Source organism: Gadus morhua, chromosome 16 (assembly GCF_902167405.1).
Source record: "Gadus morhua chromosome 16, gadMor3.0, whole genome shotgun sequence".
Taxonomy (NCBI): Eukaryota; Metazoa; Chordata; class Actinopteri; order Gadiformes; family Gadidae; genus Gadus; species Gadus morhua.
In genome coordinates, this window is record NC_044063.1 from 2,291,239 (window position 1) to 2,309,411 (window position 18,173).

General features: G+C 52.6%; 1 protein-coding gene across 1 annotated transcript in view; it reads left to right on the top strand.

Annotated features, from left to right (window-relative positions):
- The window catches only part of cux1b (cut-like homeobox 1b), a 56,268-nt gene that overhangs the window by 13,042 nt on the left and 25,053 nt on the right, over positions 1-18,173 (top strand). The window contains 5 exon segments of the mRNA XM_030380831.1: positions 2,646-2,724; positions 5,780-5,917; positions 7,905-8,028; positions 11,496-11,572; positions 11,744-11,810. Of these exon segments, the coding sequence (XP_030236691.1) occupies positions 2,646-2,724; positions 5,780-5,917; positions 7,905-8,028; positions 11,496-11,572; positions 11,744-11,810 (485 nt within the window).

Sequence of the window (18,173 nt, forward strand, 5' to 3'; positions counted from 1 at the left end):
AGGAGAGAGCCGGGGCGGGGAGCCTTAATGCTAGTTCTTTAAAGAGCCGCCCCGGGCTGAGCGTTGTGTGTGGAGACACTGGGTGGTCGTCTAATGGCTCTGGTCCTTGAGTTAACCTGCTGCCTCTAACCGTCGGGTGTGTCCTACATTAAACGTCTATTTCCTGCCTCCCATGCTGCGCTATATAAAGCGGCTGTACCACTGACCTTGGCCCAGTCATTCTGCAGTCGCAACGCTCCCCACCGCCAACGCACCCCCCCCCCCCCCGTTGCCTTTGTGGTGGCGTGTGTGCGCTCGTGGGGGGTGTGGGAGTGTGTGTGCTTGGTGGTGTGTGTGTGTGCGTGTCTGTGTGGGAGATGCCCGCGTCTGAAGAATGGCTGTGCGTGTTATTCTACGGTTATTAATGGTCGTACCCTGAACCCTCTCATTATGTCCCCCCGCCTATAGTGTCATCTTCCCCTGACACACACACACACACACACACACACACACACACACACACACACACACACACACACACACAGGAACACTCACTGTAACACACACACACAGGAACACTCACTGTAACACACACTGTAACACACACTTATTCTAATGTTGCTGTGTTGAAGGCATTAGCGGACTGCATCTGTAATCCCCCATTAGCGACCCCTCCGCCCCCCCGCCGTCCCCCAGCACAGGAAGTCCTCGTAGGAGCCCGACCCCTGGTCAGAGCCGGCCCGGGTGTTACGGCCCACTTCTGCTTAAGTTCCACCAATCGAAGCCCTGTGCATCGCAGGGACACGCACAGCTAGCGCACGTTCGCCTTCGCCCGACGCACATGGAAAATCACGAGGGAGGGAGGGGGGAGGGGGGAGGGAGACAGCAAAACCAAGACTGTGTTGGGAGGAAAGAACTGGGTGAGATAATGTGGGAGGGAGACGTGGACAGACGGGGGGAGAGGGAGCCCGTTTGAGGCTAGCGAACGAGGGGTGCTGGCACCAGCCTACTCAGCACCAGATGTTTTGCGGCTAAAAAGCGAGCAGGGAATCAAAGCCATGCAAGGAGATTTATTAGGTTCCCATAGGAGGCCGGGCAGTATTACATGTAGCCCACTCTGTTTACAGTGGCAGCCGCCCCTAAACCACCCATCCACTACACTACTGGCTTGGCCAGGAATGTGAAGACTTTATATTTGGACTTTTATAGGCTTTTGTTTTGTGTTATTTATTTTTTTCCCCCCAACTTTCTGTGGGTTACTGTGCTGGAGAGCAACACAAGGCAGAGATCCAGGCCAGTTCAGTAGCAGCACCGCTGCAACATCTGCTCCTGCCTGCTCAGAGCCCGCGCTTCCCTTTATTCCCCCTCCTCTCCCGATTGTTCTTAGCTTAGCCTCTTTGTCGATGGCTTACGCCGTTCCGTCAGCGGCGGGCCAACAGAGATGGGGTTGTTCCAGTTTATGCCAGGCGGTTCGCGGCGCTGCAGTGGGAGCATCGACCACCCTTATGAAAGAAAAGTTGGTGTTCCCACTATGGGTTTTAGATTAATCTCCTATAGATCCATGCTAATGCCGCCGTCCATTTCGATAGCATCAGCCCTGGAACGCGCGGCTCTGCTAATGGCCGTCGCCGGTAATGGATCCGCGCGCCGCGCCGACGCTAAGAGCCCGCGGAATAATCTAGGCCTGCTGTGACGGGGAGGGCCGGGCCAGCTGTTTAATGATGTCAGCGCTCCAAGGGACCCTGTGACACACGCACACGCGCACGCACACGCGCACACACAGTCATTCACACGCACGCACACGTACAAACGAATACACACAAATACACCCATGCACGCACACATGCAAACACGTATACACGTGTACATACACACATACATACACACGCACACACACTCGACGCACACTAGACGCACACGCACACGCACATGTATAAAAACACACTGACGCGCGCACTAACACACTCACCCGTACACGTACACATGCACACATACGGCCAGGCACACAACCAGATGTGAGCAGGCTGGCGTTTGCGTGTGCGGCCGGCGTTCCTTATCCGTCGTCGGCTGAACAGCTGAGGCGGTTCAAGGCAGAGGAAACACCGGCCCAGCCATGACAGGTCCCCCCCCCCCCCCCCCGCAGCAAGGGGCCGGGGCGGGCCGGGGGCCAGCAAGACAGCAATGCTCAGTGTGTCTCTCTCTCTCTCTCTCTCTCCCTCTCTCTTTGTCCCACTCTTTCTCCCTTGTCCCATTCCCTGTCTTTCTCCTTATCCCTGTCTCTCTGTCTCTCTCTCATTGTATGTCTGTCTCTCTCTTTTGTCTCCCTCTCTCTCTCTCCCTTGTCCCTGTCTCTCTCTGTGTCTCCCTTTCGCTCTGTCTCTCTCTGGCTTTTTCCCTTCTGTCTCTCTTTCCCTGTCCCCTGTCTCCCTCTCTCTCTCCCTGTCTCTCTTTCCCTGTCTCCCTCGCTCTCTCCCTCTCTCTCTCTCTGTCTCTCTTTCCTTGTCCCCTGTCTCCCTGTCTCTCTCTCTCTCCCTCTCTCTCTCCCGGTCTCTCTCCCTCTCTCTCTCTCTCTCTCTTGGAGGGGGTGGGGGGGCTCAGAGTATGGATGTGACATTCTCGCGGGCTCCGCTCTATCTCACGCTGCCTGTCCTTCTCTCCCCGCTCAGATCGATGCGTTGAGTAAAAGAAGTAAAGAAGCAGAAGCCGCCTTCTTGACCGTCTACAAGAAACTAATCGATGTCCCAGGTAAGATAAATGTACTGTGTGTGTGTGCGCCCAGGAGTTGTGTACAGGCGCTGTGTACAGGCGTTGTGTACAGGCGCTGTGTACAGGCGTTGTGTACAGGCGTTGTGTACAGCCGTTGTGTACAGGCGTTGTGTGCAGCCGTTGTGTACAGGCTTCACTTCAGTCGTCGGCTGAGATGAGGCAGCATTCTGATGGGGACACGTCTGACGAGGGGGGGACACACCTGACAGGGGAGGGACACGCCTGCCGAGCGTGAGACACGCCTGGTGACATGGACGCGCCTGACGTGCGTTAACATGCCTGATCCGGCATCATGGGGAAGAGAATCGGCGACGCACCAGCGACCCCCCCGCCCCCCCCACTCTGGTTCTCCTTCACCGTGCACCCAGGCGTGTGTAACGCCTTAATATGTCCCCGCGAGGCCCCGGTCCCCCTCTGCGCCCCCCACCCCCCCGAAAGCGTCCCGAGCAGAAGGATGCGTCTCGGACACGGATGACGAGCACGCCCGGGATTGGCTCCCGGGGAGGGGGAGGAGGAGGGGGGAGAGGAGGGGGGAGAGGAAGAGGGAGGAGGTGGCGTGCTCCAATGTACAGAACACGGTCACATTGGCGCGGGTGAGGTGGCTGTTTATTTTAAACCGAGCCGGGGACCCTGGAGGGCTGCGCACGTAGAGACCTGAGCGCAGCGGGGTTCATGTATAGCGTAAGGAGGTCGCGTCGGCCCCGTGAGAATAGACCTACAGTAATATCTTTGGATTGTACTGCTCCCAATAAGTCAGCGCCAGGCCTGACGGGGCTATTCTTAACTCGCAGCGAGACAATGATGTAATGCCCGCTGCGCACGCACACACACACACACACAGACACACAGGCTCAGACACACACACACAAGCTCAGACACACACGCTCACACACACACTCACAGACACGCTCAGACACACACACGCGCTCACACACACACAGACACACTCAGACACACACAGAAGCTCAGACACACACACACACACACACACACACACACACACCCGCTCAGACACACACACACACACCCGCTCAGACACACACACACACACACACACACACACACCCGCTCAGACACGCACACACACACACACACACACACACACACACACACACACACACACACACACACACACACACACACACACACACACACACACACACACACACACACACACACACACACGTGCACAGAGGAGTGACTAATGCAGCAGTCTGGAGAGAGGAAACAGTGTGTTTTGTTCTGTCTTCCATCAGCGAAGGCCTGGTTAGTCAGTGTGCTGTGCTGGCCTCAGATTAAATGTGTCTGGCTGCGGCGGGGAGCTCCACGGGCCCAGCGCTCCCACTGCTGTTAGCGCGCCGCTGCTCTGGGAAGGAGCCCTGCTGAAGGACGAAGGCCCGATAAGAAACGCACAAAGTTGATTTCCAAGGGCAGCCGGGCAGATACGGTGTCCGAGTGGAGGGCTGCTTGTATTGTGCGTGCCAGAGTGGGAAAGTCGACACACACAAGCCTGTGTGTGTGTGTGTGTGTGTGTGTGTGTGTGTGTGCGGCGTTTCACCTTGACAACATCGAATCAGCGTGAAATTCCCCAATCGCGCCATGCTGATCTTCCATTAGCATAGTTAAGATATCTTACTGCGTCAGACATGACACACACACACACACACACACACACACACACACACACACACACACACACACACACACACACACACACACACACACACACACACACACACACACACACACACACACACACAGAGGGGGCTCTCACCCCCAGCTGTAAGCTGTCAGTCTCTCTTATCGGTACACACACCCAAACTGCTCTCTTAGCCGGCGTGCGGATGAGCATGGCCCGAGTCTCTTGGCGGCCTGTCACCGGCCTGCCACCCATGAGCACCAATCAGTTGTGATTGGTCTGACTGACAGGCCTCTCACCACCACCACCACCACCCTGACAGACAGCCCAGCTGTGTGTGTGTGTGTGTGTGTGTGTGTGTGTGTGTGTGTGTGTGTGTGTGTGTCAGAGAGAACCTGTGGAAAGTTCCCCGGTCTCTCTCTGTATTCTGTCCCCTTTGATTCCTCCGTGGTTTCCAGTCTTCAGCCGTGCCACCCCCCCCCCACCCCCCTCCCAGTGGCGCTCGTGGCGGCCGTGTATCAAAGTCGACCATTTTGTGTTAATCGGGGCGCTGTGATCTGTGTTTGCGTGCGTCACTCTCTCTGTTGTTCTTTCATTCCGTCCCGTCTCTCCGTGCGCTCCTTCCCTCTCTCTCATGTGCATCGCTGCTCATCTCATGGCCGGGCTGATTGCGTGGCTCTGTTGGTATAAAGTCTCTCAGCTGGCCTTGCTCTTTTAGAAGTGTGTGCGTGTCTGTGCGTGTGTATAGAGGTGTCTTCATGAAGGTAAAGCTCGTGCTACTGTTACACTATCAGTCCAATAATCCTGGGGTTCTCTGTGGGCCTTTGTTAAAGACAGTTTGCTGAGACCAATAAACTCTGACGTTATTAAAATGATACTGTGAGTAGCAAATAATCCACAGCAAACTCTTATTAGTGTTACGGTTTTAGAAAGAATGATTAAAGTGATATGAGCAACAAAAATACACAAAAGCAAACCCATAACATAATGCCTGCCTAATAAAAGGAGAGCTGAGTTGAACCTTTCCGTCCGGTAGGGATGGCTGAAGGGCACCCCGGCGGGGCTGATGCCCCCAGCCAGCGGGCCCGCTGAGCCTTGGTCATCGGTACTCGAGTCTGTGACGTGATAAGCTGTCCATGTGGAGAGCCATGTTTAACAGGAAGTGTGTGTGTGTGTTTCTGCGTGTGTGTGTTTCTGCGTGTGTGTGTGTGTTTCTGCGTCTGTGCGTGTGTGTGTTTCTGCGTGTGTGCGTGTCTGTGTCTGCGTCTGTGTGTCTCTGTTTGTGTGTCTGCCTGTGTCTGTGTGTGTGTGTGTGTGTGTGTGTGCGTCTTCCTGTGTGTGTGTGTGTGTGTGTGTGTGTGTGTGTGTGTGTGTGTGTGTGTGTGTGCGTCCCAGACCCCGTGCCGGTGCTGGAGCTCACCCAGCAGCTGCAGCTGAAGCTCCAGAGGATGCACGACATCGAGACGGAGAACGCCAAGCTCCGGGAGACCCTGGACGACTACAACAAGGAGTTCGCCGAGGTCAAGAATCAAGGTCGGTCGCACACACACACACCTACACACACGCACGCACACACCTACACACACACAAGTATGTACTCGCACACCTACACAGGCACGCACACACCTACACAAACGCACAAGTATGTACTCACACACCTACACACACGCACTCACACACCTACACACACATGTACGTACTCGCACACCTACACAAACGCACAAGTATGTACTCACACACCTACACAGGCACAGACACACACCTACACACACGCATACGTACGCACGCACACGCCTACATACACGCATATGTACGCACGCACACACCTACACCTACACACATACGTACTCACACACCTACACAAACGCACAAGTATGTACTCGCACACCTACACGCACACACCTGCACACGCATGTACGCACACACTCACCGACACACACACACCCCTAAGCACACATACATCTACACGCCCACAAACTTACGCACGCACACGCCTAAACAAACCTGTGTGTGTGTGTGTTTTCATCCAGGTGCGTGTGGGTTTGCATGCGTGTGTTTTTATTTGCATGTTTTATGAGGGCACTCCAGGCGAGCGAGTTCCGGTCCGTGTTTATTTGTGTGTTTGTAATTTGTGCGAGCGTGTGTGTTTCATTTGTTTGCGTGCGTACCTCAAGTCCCGACGGCTCTACGGCACGCAGGGCGGGCGGGCGTCGTGCCCGGGGCGCTCCAGGTGCTAATACCTAGCGGATGAGTTTGTTGTCACGGTGACGCGAGCTCCTTACGTCTCCCTGGAGAGACAGTTGCCGGGGAATCGTTCCAGAACCCACCTTTTGTTAATAACGGCAAAAGAGACGTCGCACGCTCCTCTAGATAGGTGTCCCTGGAACGGGGGGGAAGGCTGAGTAAGAACTCGTTCCCGGGAGACGTGGCCTGACGGATGGGAGGCGACAGGCAGGACTCGCTGTAAGGAGGGATGAGGTGGAGCGCCGGGAATGATGTTGGAACCGAGAGAGTGGGGAGCGATACCAGCAGTTCATATCAGAGCAGGGGGGGGGGGGGGGGGGGGGGGGGGAGAGCTGGGGCAATGTTTTGGAATCCCCCCCCCCCCCCCCCCGCCCTGCGACGCAAGTTAATTGGAACAGCTCGATACCGGCAGAGTTCTATTCTGCCATTGATTTTTCGGTTCCCCCATCTTTTATTCTCCCTTCCTCCCTCAGTGGAGGGCGGGAGGGGGGGGGGGGGGTATTTAAACCCCCAAACACAGTGGAACTCCCACTCCCGGAACACACACACACACACACACGTGCACTGACACGCACGCGCGCACGTGTACACGCGGAGTACAGGGGCCATTGATCCCCGCAACCTAAATGTTTAAAGTTCAGTTAGGCGGTTAAGGGGTAAGAGGGCTCAGAGGGGGCGCTCGCCTATTGATTATGTGTCTGGGCCGTGAGACTAGAGTTTAAATCACACACACACACACACACACACACACACACACACACACACACACACACACACACACACACACACACACACACACACACACACACACACACACACACACACACACACACACACACACACACACACACACACACGGTGCTCAGAGCTCTCAGTCAAAGGCGGCAAGCAGCAGCAGTTCTCTTTATCTTTGTCTCACTCACTTATATCTTCCTCCCTGACGCGCGTAGGCCTATTTATTAGGCCAGTAATGTGTGAGATTTATTTCAGGCTCCTCCGTACGGAGCCTTGCCGTCAGCAGGTTACGGCTTTCAACACAAGCGCACACCTAATGCGTACAGTGTACCCACTGGGAATCGATGGGAGGATTATATTTATCCTATGGAAACGCTATGCAGCCCCGGGTTAGGCTGCTCGGAGGAGACGAGGACGAGCCAAGGAGCCCCCGGGAGAGCCAACGCTGCGCTCTGATCGTTGCCACCTGTTTACATCCCTCTGTTTGTTGTGTTGTCTCACCTCTGGTCTCACTCCCGCTGTCCCGCCTGCCGCCCTCCAGAGGTGACCATCAAGTCGCTGAAGGAGAAGATCCGGGAGTATGAGCAGTCCATGAAGAACCAGGCGGAGAACCTGGCGCAGGAGAAGCAGCAGCAGCTCCACCATGACTATGCAGAGAAGGAGAGGTGTGTGTGTCTGTGTCTGTCTGCTCTGTCTGTGTGCATCTGTGTGTCTGTCTGCTCTGTGTGTGTGTGTGTCTGTGTGCGTCTGCTGTGTGTGTGTGTGTGTGTGTGTGTGTGCCTGTGTGCATCTGCTGTGTGTGTGTGTCTGCTTCCTGTTTGTCCCCCTCTCCCGCTCATTCATACCGATTTAGTTGTGCCATTTTATTTATTGATCTATTTTGGTTCATTTTAATTGTATTGTTAGGCAGCTTGTATTGCAATTTTGAACAAAAGGCGCTTTACAAAACAAATCAAATGTTTAGTGACGCCGCGATGTGTTACGGAGCACGAGTGTTCCTCATGTTCGGGATGTTATATTGAATGGGCTCTGGAGGTGTACCTTCATCACTATCAACCCAGGATTTCTATTTAAGCGCTGTTATTTCTGACTCCAGCTCTTGACGTGAAGCAGGCGGCCTTCTGGCTTTGAGCAAAGGCATTCAACTTTAATGAAGGGACGTCGTATTGTGTCACATGTGTCCTGTGATCCTGTGAGGGTTTGAAGCGGGAGTTAAAAAGGCGCATGCTGGGACTAACCGAGGAGCTTCTATAGGTGGACCGAGGTTGATCTTCATAGGTGAAGCAGACTCATTCTGGAGGGGCTAGTAGATGTCTCCTTGTCTTTGGAGTGGAGTTCTTAAGCCCTGAGGGGAATCCGCACTCTATCAAAGTAGAACTTTTATTCTGGGTTTTTAAATTAAATCAAATCTTCATAGTAAGCCCAACTAATCAAATGTCAAATGGGACAATTGAATATTGCTCAGTGAGATATTTCCAGCTATTTCATGTGTTCCGATTGATCTGGTTCAGAGATCAAGTTGGCCATAACTACATTTTGTTCATTAGATTTGGTTTATCTTTTTGTAAAATCAAATGTCAAGCTTCAAGTTTCAGACTTGAATTAGTTTCCGCTAATAATACCGATATGGCAATGCGTCAGGCGGAGGCCTTCGTTCTCTATTTTAACCAAACAATTTCAGCCATTACATCTGTAATATCAACGTCAACGCAAAACCTGTAAGGGTGTTTACACTAATCTAACCCAGAGTCTCAGACACTCCTACATTGGGATGGAATACTTATTTATACCGAGATACAGAGTCCCAGACATAGTCCAACATTGTATCTAGGAATATAGCGCCTGGGTTGCTAACTGTGTGTGTGTGTGTGTGTGTGTGTGCGTGCGTGCGTGTGCGTGTGTGTGAGCGTACGGCGCCGTAGCCCGCAGTGAGTTTAGCATAGCCGCGTGGTAATAAATAGAATCCAGCAGGGCTTGAAATGAACAGGCGCTGGCCCGTCAGACGGAGGTAATGATTGGCTGCGGAGCGTTAGCCCGCTAATTCCCTCTGCCTCGACGGCCCGAAAGGTTTCAGATTAAATGTTAAAATAAAGCCCAGCCGGAGCTCTGGCTCTGATTGGCTGGGGTCGCGGAGGTGTGTCCCCACAGCCCCCTGTGTGGTGGGGGGGGCTCCTGATCTGAGAGGGGTCATAGCGGTGCGTCCTCGCCCCCTCTCGGATCAGGAGCTCCCAGAATGCACCGCAGCCTTCCCAACGCACACGACGGCCCGCATGGCGCTCCCACAGACCTCTGGGGCCGGGAAACAACGGCAGGAATAATGAAACACATTGGAACAGTAAATATTTATATTTTACATCATATATATCTATATATTTTGGAACATGGATCACAAAGGGAGAGGTCATCGCGAGGCTGTGTGTTGCATGGGAGGCTCCATTTGCTTGCAGGCCGAGCACGTATCTCATGCTTCGCCTGCATGTATGTGTGTCATTATGGCCCCCATTGCACTTCTGACCCCCCCTGGAAGGAGGGATCCCCCACTCTGCGTTCCTTTTCAAGATTTCTTCCTCGCTAATGAAGGGAGTTTATTCTTGCCCTCTGGGGGGCCAGGGTCAGGGGGGGGGGTCATAAACAAACGGCCTGTTAAGCCCTTTGATACTGTACCTGTGATTTAGGGCTACACAGATAAAATCGACAAACCACGCTTGTGTCAAACAGAACCCCCGTCTGGCCTCCCCCCGGGTGTCTCCCCCCTGGTGTCTCCCCCCTGGTGTCTCCCCCCTGGTGTCTCGCTCCAGGCCGGCCGCGGGCCGAGCGTGTGTGATCCGGGACGCATCGGTCATCGGATCGTTAGTCTGTGTTTATTTAGGATCCTGCGTCCCAGATCTTGAGCGCAGCCAAAACATGAGCCTTATTATGTTATTGAATGTTCTTCCGACATTTCCGGCGGGTTGCAATAGTTTTTGTAGCGTTGCGTCAGTCTTCGGTCTGTGCTTCGGGGAAACGGTAGTGTGACCGAACGACGTCTCCAGGTGGGACACTGCCGTTCTTTGATTTACTGTTACGGTTTCGTTTAAAGTTCACGACAACGAATGACGAATCGATGCTGCCAACCAGAAAGTCAACTCTTCCCCCTGACCCAATTTGTGCTGAATCCCGCGGCGGGCCTGAGCCTATCCTGCAGCGCCGTGATTCCCAGCCAGGCAGCAGATCTACAGTAGAAGATCAATTGTCTCACTGTACTTCCTGTACGTCAGGGTTTTATAGGCCCCCTTCCTGTCGGCAGAGGGCTGACTTCCTGTGACTGAGAGAGGGCAATAAATGGATGGCACCTCTGATGCATTTGATCCTACAGCGAGGGGGAGATGAAAGCACAGGCTGGGAGCGGAATAATAGTGAGGACGGGAGTGACCGACTTTTAGGGAGAGGGGGAGGGCATCAAAGAGTGTGTTTAAGACTCTCCGCGCCATGTTATGGACGTTTTTCTTCTATTTTTATCAATTTCTCTGCGTAGACCAAATTATGTTTTTTCTAAGAAGTAATCTATTTTCTCTCAGTGGTTTCACATCGCCTTCCCTCTTTCTCTCTCTCTCTCTTTCCTTCTGACTGTCCTGTTGCCCTCCCCTGTTTCCTCTCTCGCTTTCTCGCTCGCTCACTTCTCCTCTCTGTCTCTCTCTCTCTCTCTCTCTCTCTCCCTCACTCCCCTTCCCCTGTCCCCCCCTCGCGCTCTAACCATCTCTCCCTCCTCCCTCCTCCCTCCTCCACCCCCCTGGCCCGGAGTGGCCCAGTGGCCAGACATTCCTGTCTAATAGGCCTGCTTAATGAGGAGTGGGTTGTATTGGGAGGGGATTTTTTCAGAGAGAGGAAAACACTTCAGACATGGTGGGAAAAAGGAATTGTTACAGCTGCTGGTTAACGTGAGCGGCTGACGATTTACTGACTGTCTCTCTCTCTCTCTCTCTCTCGCTCTGTGACTCTCTCTCTCTCTCTCTCTCTCTCTCTCTGTCTCTCTGTTTCTCTCTCTCTGTGTCTCTCTCGCTCTCTCTCTGTCTCTCTCTGTGTCTCTCTCGCTCTCTCTCTGTCTCTCTGTCTCTCTCTCTCTCTCTCCTGTCTCTCTCCTGTCTCCCTGCAGGAAGCTTCAGGAGAGCAGAGACTCCATGTCCTCACGGTTGGAGGAGGCTGACCACAAAAGCCAGTCCTTACAGACAGGTACCTACCCCCCCCCCCCCCCCCCCTTTCCAGTCTCTTAAAGGCCCACGCATTCTGCCCGTCCAACATGACTAAAACATAATGCTAATCCCACACCGACTTTGATATGTTTAAAGGATTCTGTACCACTTGTTGTTCTGATCAAAACACTTGCATGTTCTCTTTTTAAAGCACTTGAAACATCTCAGGCAGAGCTCTTTGATTTGAAGACCAAGTATGACGAGGAGACCACAGCAAAGTACGTGTCCTTTTTTCTTCTCTCCTTGTTGCGGGGGTGTTTGAATGGCTTTTCATGCTCCACTTATGACAAAGCCTCCAGTCTGGGCCCTGACTCCTCTGTGGCCGTGCTGGGTTGACTCCCACAGAGGGACACATTCTGACTCATTAGACAAAGCATGCTTTCTGTTAATGGGCGGTATGTGGCCCAGGAGTTAGTACGGGTTGGCTGGTCACCGTAAGGGGGCTAGTTCGATCCCCGGCCCCTCCTAGCGTCCTGTGAGTGTCGAGGTTTCCCAGAGCAAGGCACCTCACTCTCAACTGCTACTGACGAGCTGGCTGTTATTTAGCGCTCTTATTCAGAAAGCTTCTTCCAGGAGGTAGAAACATTTTTCTAAATAAGAGCCCTTTTTGATTCCTGGTCTTTCTAAATAAGAGCCCTTTTTGATTCCTGGTCTTTCTAAATAAAAGCCCTTTTTGATTCCTGGTCTTTCTAAATAAGAGCCCTTTTTGATTCCTGGTCTTTCTAAATAAGAGCCCTTTTTGCTTTCAAAGAAGCGGGTATGGGTTACCCTGGACTATAAAACCATACACTTTCAGATGTAGACTTTGTACCATGTATGTTATTTCCTGGCTCACTGTCACTCCTCTCCATACATTCCAGAGCTGGTTGTGAGGATGTGGTCCCCGTCTGTCTTTTACAGCCCGAGTGGTTAAAGTCGGGTGGGGCCGGTTTGTTGAAATAAAACGCACTTAGGAAGGCCAGTGGATCATTCCATTGGCAGTTTTATTGATCCACACGCTGCTGAGCTAAACATATTGTCTCTTTCCCTTCCTGTGGGGGGACACACACACACACACACACACACACACACACACACACACACACACACACACACACACACACACACACACACACACACACACACACACACACACACAGCCTCTCCCAACAGCTGTATTAACTCGCCCTGCCACTGAACTTCACACCAATGGCTCCAGTGTTCACCCAACACTCTGTAAACTTCAAGCGTTTCTGTAATAACACTTCCAGTCAAAACAACGTCCAAAACCAGTCCTGGTTCCGCCAGCACCACAGAGTTGTTGATGTGGGTCACTCCAAGAACATAGGGTTGCAGGACCGTGGGGGGGGGGGGGGGTTGAAGGGTGAAGGGGGCGTGGCCTAACCAGTGGAGCCACCATGTCTATTGATCTAAGATGGCGTGTGTGAGGATCCGAACAGCTTTTTCAAGTCGGCGCTCTTTGCAGTAGAGTAGCACTCTTGCCATATCCAGACTCCCACACATCCCTCAGGCCGCTGCCACGGAGCAAACAGAACCACGCCATCGTCTATGATCACAATATTGACAGAATTAACTGAACAGGAAACCGCGAGTCTTCTTGGAACCGTGTACGTCCGTGCGTGTCCACAGACGGACGTTTTCCACGTACCAAGTGCAGCTCTGCTAACCCCCCCCCCCCCCCAGAACGGATCCGTCCGACCGTGTGGAGCGCTGCTAAACCCCCCCGCCCCCCCCCAGAACGGATCCGTCCGACCGAGTGGAGCGCTGCTAACCCCCCCCCCCCCCCCCCCCCAGAACGGATCCGTCCGACCGAGTGGAGCGCTGCTAAACCCCGACCCCCCCCCCCCCCCCCCCCCCCCCCCCAGAACGGTTTCGTCCGCCCCACAGCCGTGCCTTTGGCCTTGCTGTGTCGGCCCGGCCCTCTCTACACACAGTGTGGTCGGGTGTCGCCCCCCCCCCCCGACCTGCGGTCTCCATTAACCGCCGTGTCTCATTGATTGGCTGGTAAAAGCAGATCGATGGCTCTGCTCCTCACAGGCCCTCTCTCTGCTGCCTTCGCTCTCCTACCTGTTACATGGCAACGCAGTGAGTGAGTGTGTGTGTGTGTGTGTGTGTGGGTTTGTTGTTGTACAAGTGTGTGTGTGTGTGTCTGTGTGTGCGATTGCCTTTCCACTTCACGTGGCCGTGCGTGTGTGTTTGTGAGAGAGCATAAGGAGGTGAGGGTGAAGAAGGGAGCGGCCAATGAAAAGATCATGCATACGGTATAATGGTATTGATTATACCAATCGATTGGGGTTGTAGTCTCTCTCTGAGGCCCCCCCCTCCCCTCCCCGTGCCCAGAGCCTGTGACATTATCGTCTTTGCTCTGAGACTCTGAGACCTAGTCCCCTCCTCTGTGCTCCTCTTGTCCAGCCCAACACAACCAGGATGGGTTTGAGATAGACCCCCACTCCCTCACTGAGACTAATGGGCACATGGCCGCCCACACAAACACAAACACACGCACACAGACTAAGTCAGGCACACACGTGCGCACACACACAATCACAGGCACAAACATGCACAAGCTGCATGCACGCACACAAACACAAAGTCAGGCACGCACATGCACACACAAACGCAGGCACAATCACAATCACACACCGCGCTCACACACACACAAACACCGGCACACACGTGCCGCACGAACACACACACACACACAGACACACACACACACGCACGCACGTACGCACGCGCGCGCGCACACACACGGGGCCCGTGGGCCCGAGGCACCCGGGTCCTTCGCTATGTGGCGTGCTGTGATCTGAAATTTTAATGCAACGCTTTAAAGCCCACAGTAACCCTCCCCCCCCCCCCCCCCCCCCCAGAGTCCGGCCCCCGTTTACTGCTTGGCTGAGCAGAGAGCCAGAGCCCAGCTCCAAACCACGTTAACCCTTCGGTGGCCTGTGATTCGCTGTTTAAAAAATACATGTATGGAGATGTTCTCTCTCTCTGTCTATAGATATAGATAGATAGATGAATAGAAAAATACATATATGGAGATGTTGTCTCTCTCTATGTCTATATATCTATAGATATAGATAGATAGATAGATGAATAGAAAAATACTTATATGGAGATGTTGTCAATCTCTATGTCTATATATCTATAGATATAGATAGATAGATGAATAGAAACTACATATATGTAGATGTTCTCTCTGTCTGTGTGTGTGTATATATATATTTATATATATGTATATGTATGTATGTATATATATGTATATATATTGACAGTTTGACGAATATATATAGAGTTATATAGATATATATAGATATTGATGGATAGAATAGTTGTACACGTGTATATAAAAGCATGGATACTATCCATTCTGGTAAACACACACACACACACACACACACACACACACACACACACACACACACACTTAGAACTTCAGTTTCCACTAAGGAGGACATTGCGTGACAAATCCCCCACTGCATTTCAGTAATCTGCCTTTTAAAACACACACACACACACACACACACACACACACACACACACACACACACACACACACACACACACACACACCAAAATGTGGTCGATTTCTGCAGTCAGTGGGATGTTGAGGCTTTGGGGGGGGGGGGGGGGGGGGCTTACACGAGGGGGGCAGCCCCCACTCTGTGAGGCCCGGCCGGGGTCTGCTCGGCTGTACTCGCACGTTTAGTCTCCGTTAAAGATTAATGATATATTGATCCCCGACTTTGGTGTGTGTGTGTGTGTGTGTGTGTGTGTGTGTGTGTGTGTGTGTGTGTGTGTGTGTGTGTGTGTGTGTGTGTGTGTGTGTGTGTGTGTGTGTGTGTGTGTGTGTGTGTGGCCGAGAGATTATTTTCGGTGCACAGGAATGTTCCACTATTTTAGGAAGCGGGGGGCATTAAGAAGGAACACGGTTCCTCCTATCGGTGTTTATATTGAACGCCGCGGACACTCACCGAGGCAAGTGCCGCTGGAGCCGGGATGTCTTAGGAGACGAGGAAAGGAGGGAGGAAAGGAGGGAGGAGAGCTAGAGGGCAGGGAGCACGCTGAGGGGACCCGGCGGGAGTGAAGACAGAAGGGATCAGGGAGCGATGGAGGAGGGAAAGACAAATCTAAATCAGGGAAGATCCTGCTGGCATGGCGGACACGGCCGAGGGGAGGAGGGGGAGGGAGGGAGGGAGGGAGGAACAGGGGAGATGAAAGGAGGAAAGCAGAGGGAGATGGGGGGGGGGGGGGGGGGGGGGGGGAGGGGAGGTAAGGAGGGAGAGGGTTGAAGAGGCGATGGGGGGGCGGGCAGGCGCGGGCGAGAGAGGTTTGCAGAGAAAGGGAGCAAGGAGAGAGAGAGAGAGCGAGGAGATGATAAGAGATGAAAAGGAGCGTCTGGCAGGCAGGAAGTACAGTAGGGGCTCCGCGTCTGAGGGCGGCCCCCTCCACCGCCCCCCCCCCCACCCCCCCCCCCCCCCCCCCCCCCCCCCCCCCCGCCACACGGCTGGGGGCTCAAACCTCCACCGGTCCCATCGCCCGCACTGATGTCACCGCACATACACGCCGAGACCCGGCAGCAAATCAACCTGCGTGCGTGCGTGCGTGCGTGCGTGCGTGCGTGCGTTATCCTCTCCGACACACATCCCTGCATGCTCTCATGCTCCTCCTGGTGGCTGTGTTGTGTCACTGGCTTGTTGCACACGATGGCCGCGACAAAAACAGAAATGCAGTGATACTACAACGCCATGTAGCATCGCTGACACGCAGCGCTGAATGAATACATTCAAGGGCTGCCGGTCCGTCTGCAGCGACTGACTGACTGACTGACTGACTGTATCAGAATATGTAGAAAATCCCCTGCCTGTGATCTCCTCTGGCACTGGGCTACTAGCTTTCCCTTTTTATAATTCCCCAAATCCAGAGGTTATTTAAGAGGACTTTGCACATCTGTACTTTGATTAAACAGGCTGGTTGGACGTTGCTGCCTGTACGTGACGCTAACACACACACACATACGTGATGCTAACACAAATGCATACATGATGCTTATGCACGTGTACGTGATGCTAACACACACGTACATGACGCCAAAAGACGCTTGCGTGATGCCAACTCACGCGTACGAGATGCCAACACACCAGGGATGGAAATTAACACCCGCCCACACGCGGGTAATACTTTCCAGTCAGGTCCGATCAAATGTGCATATTCAATACATCCGTAAGACGGCGCTGCACAGTTCCACAACCATTACTGTCAACATCCGGCCCCCTTCTTCTTTTACGCCTCTCTTGCTGAACTGCGACTGTCAACATCCGGGATAATACACCGGTAACTAACAGCTCTCAAGTCTCACGCATTCGGCGTGAGACACACGCAATTCTGAAGAAGACGATGGGTGTGTCGCATAGACGTCGTCATCGTCTTGCCGTCCCTCCCCGTTCGGTGATTGGTTCCCCATCAGGCGAAAATCGGATCCATGGAATCCAGGCTGCCTTGCAGCGCGAAATGAAATCGCGGGCAAGGCAGCATGGCTATGGCCAGGCTATTTCGGAGGCAGGACACTTTCAGAATTCCATTCATAAATTAACAGACGTGACTGTGACGTGAATTGTCTGGCTGGCTGAAATTGGAGAGGGGTTCTGGAAGTGTCCATGGTAAGATTTGTGTAACCAACGAGAGAGAGGTATGATCAGTTAAGCATGACGAAGGAGAAATGTATGGAAGTAAATCTGTGCCCTCGGATTTTGAAAATAAAAAGCCATTGAATTCTAAGCACTGAATATTTATGCATCGAAATAACGTATCTGGATTTGAATTTCAACGTAATCAACGTCCCCACTTGAAGTTTTTGACGTTGAATCTTTGATTTTGAATTTTTAACATTGAAAAATAAAGCTGAATAGGAGTTCAATTCAAATCCAAATACGTTATTTCAATGCATAAATATTCAGTGCTTAGAGTTCAATGGCTTTTTAGTTTCAAAATCCGATGGCACGGATTAACTTCCATAGAAGTGACTCAAACATTTTGTGGTTAAGAGGGCGTATCGGCTTCCCCCATAGGTGTCTACAGTCTGGAGCGGTATGGAAGCGTGCAATAATTTGCAGTGTCAGAATTCTGAGAATTTAATCAGCATTTCAGGTTTCTCCGAATTCTCTGACACTGCAAATTAAAGCGCTACTACAGGGAACTACTTTCAGCGTGACTGGAGAGAACCTCCTTAAATTAACCTTTAATGCTAGATTTGCATGAACGCTATTGTGTGAATTAGTTTGGTTCTCTTTAATGGAGGCCGGAAGTGGGAGTTTCCTGGGGCTTGCCCCATGAATTCAACCCATGCACACGCTCACACGCCACGCTTTGTATTTCTCACCCAGAGAAATTGCCAGGATAGCGCCCACCAAATTGGGCCGCTATTTAACAGTGTTACAGGTAGGAATCAAATGTGTTTTCCGTACGTAGGGTAGGCCTAACCATACGTTCTCTTTTGCCCGGACATGCCCTCTTTTTGAGACAATGTTTTGCAGAATTTCAAAATCGTCCGGGATTTTATTAAAACCTCATGCATGTTC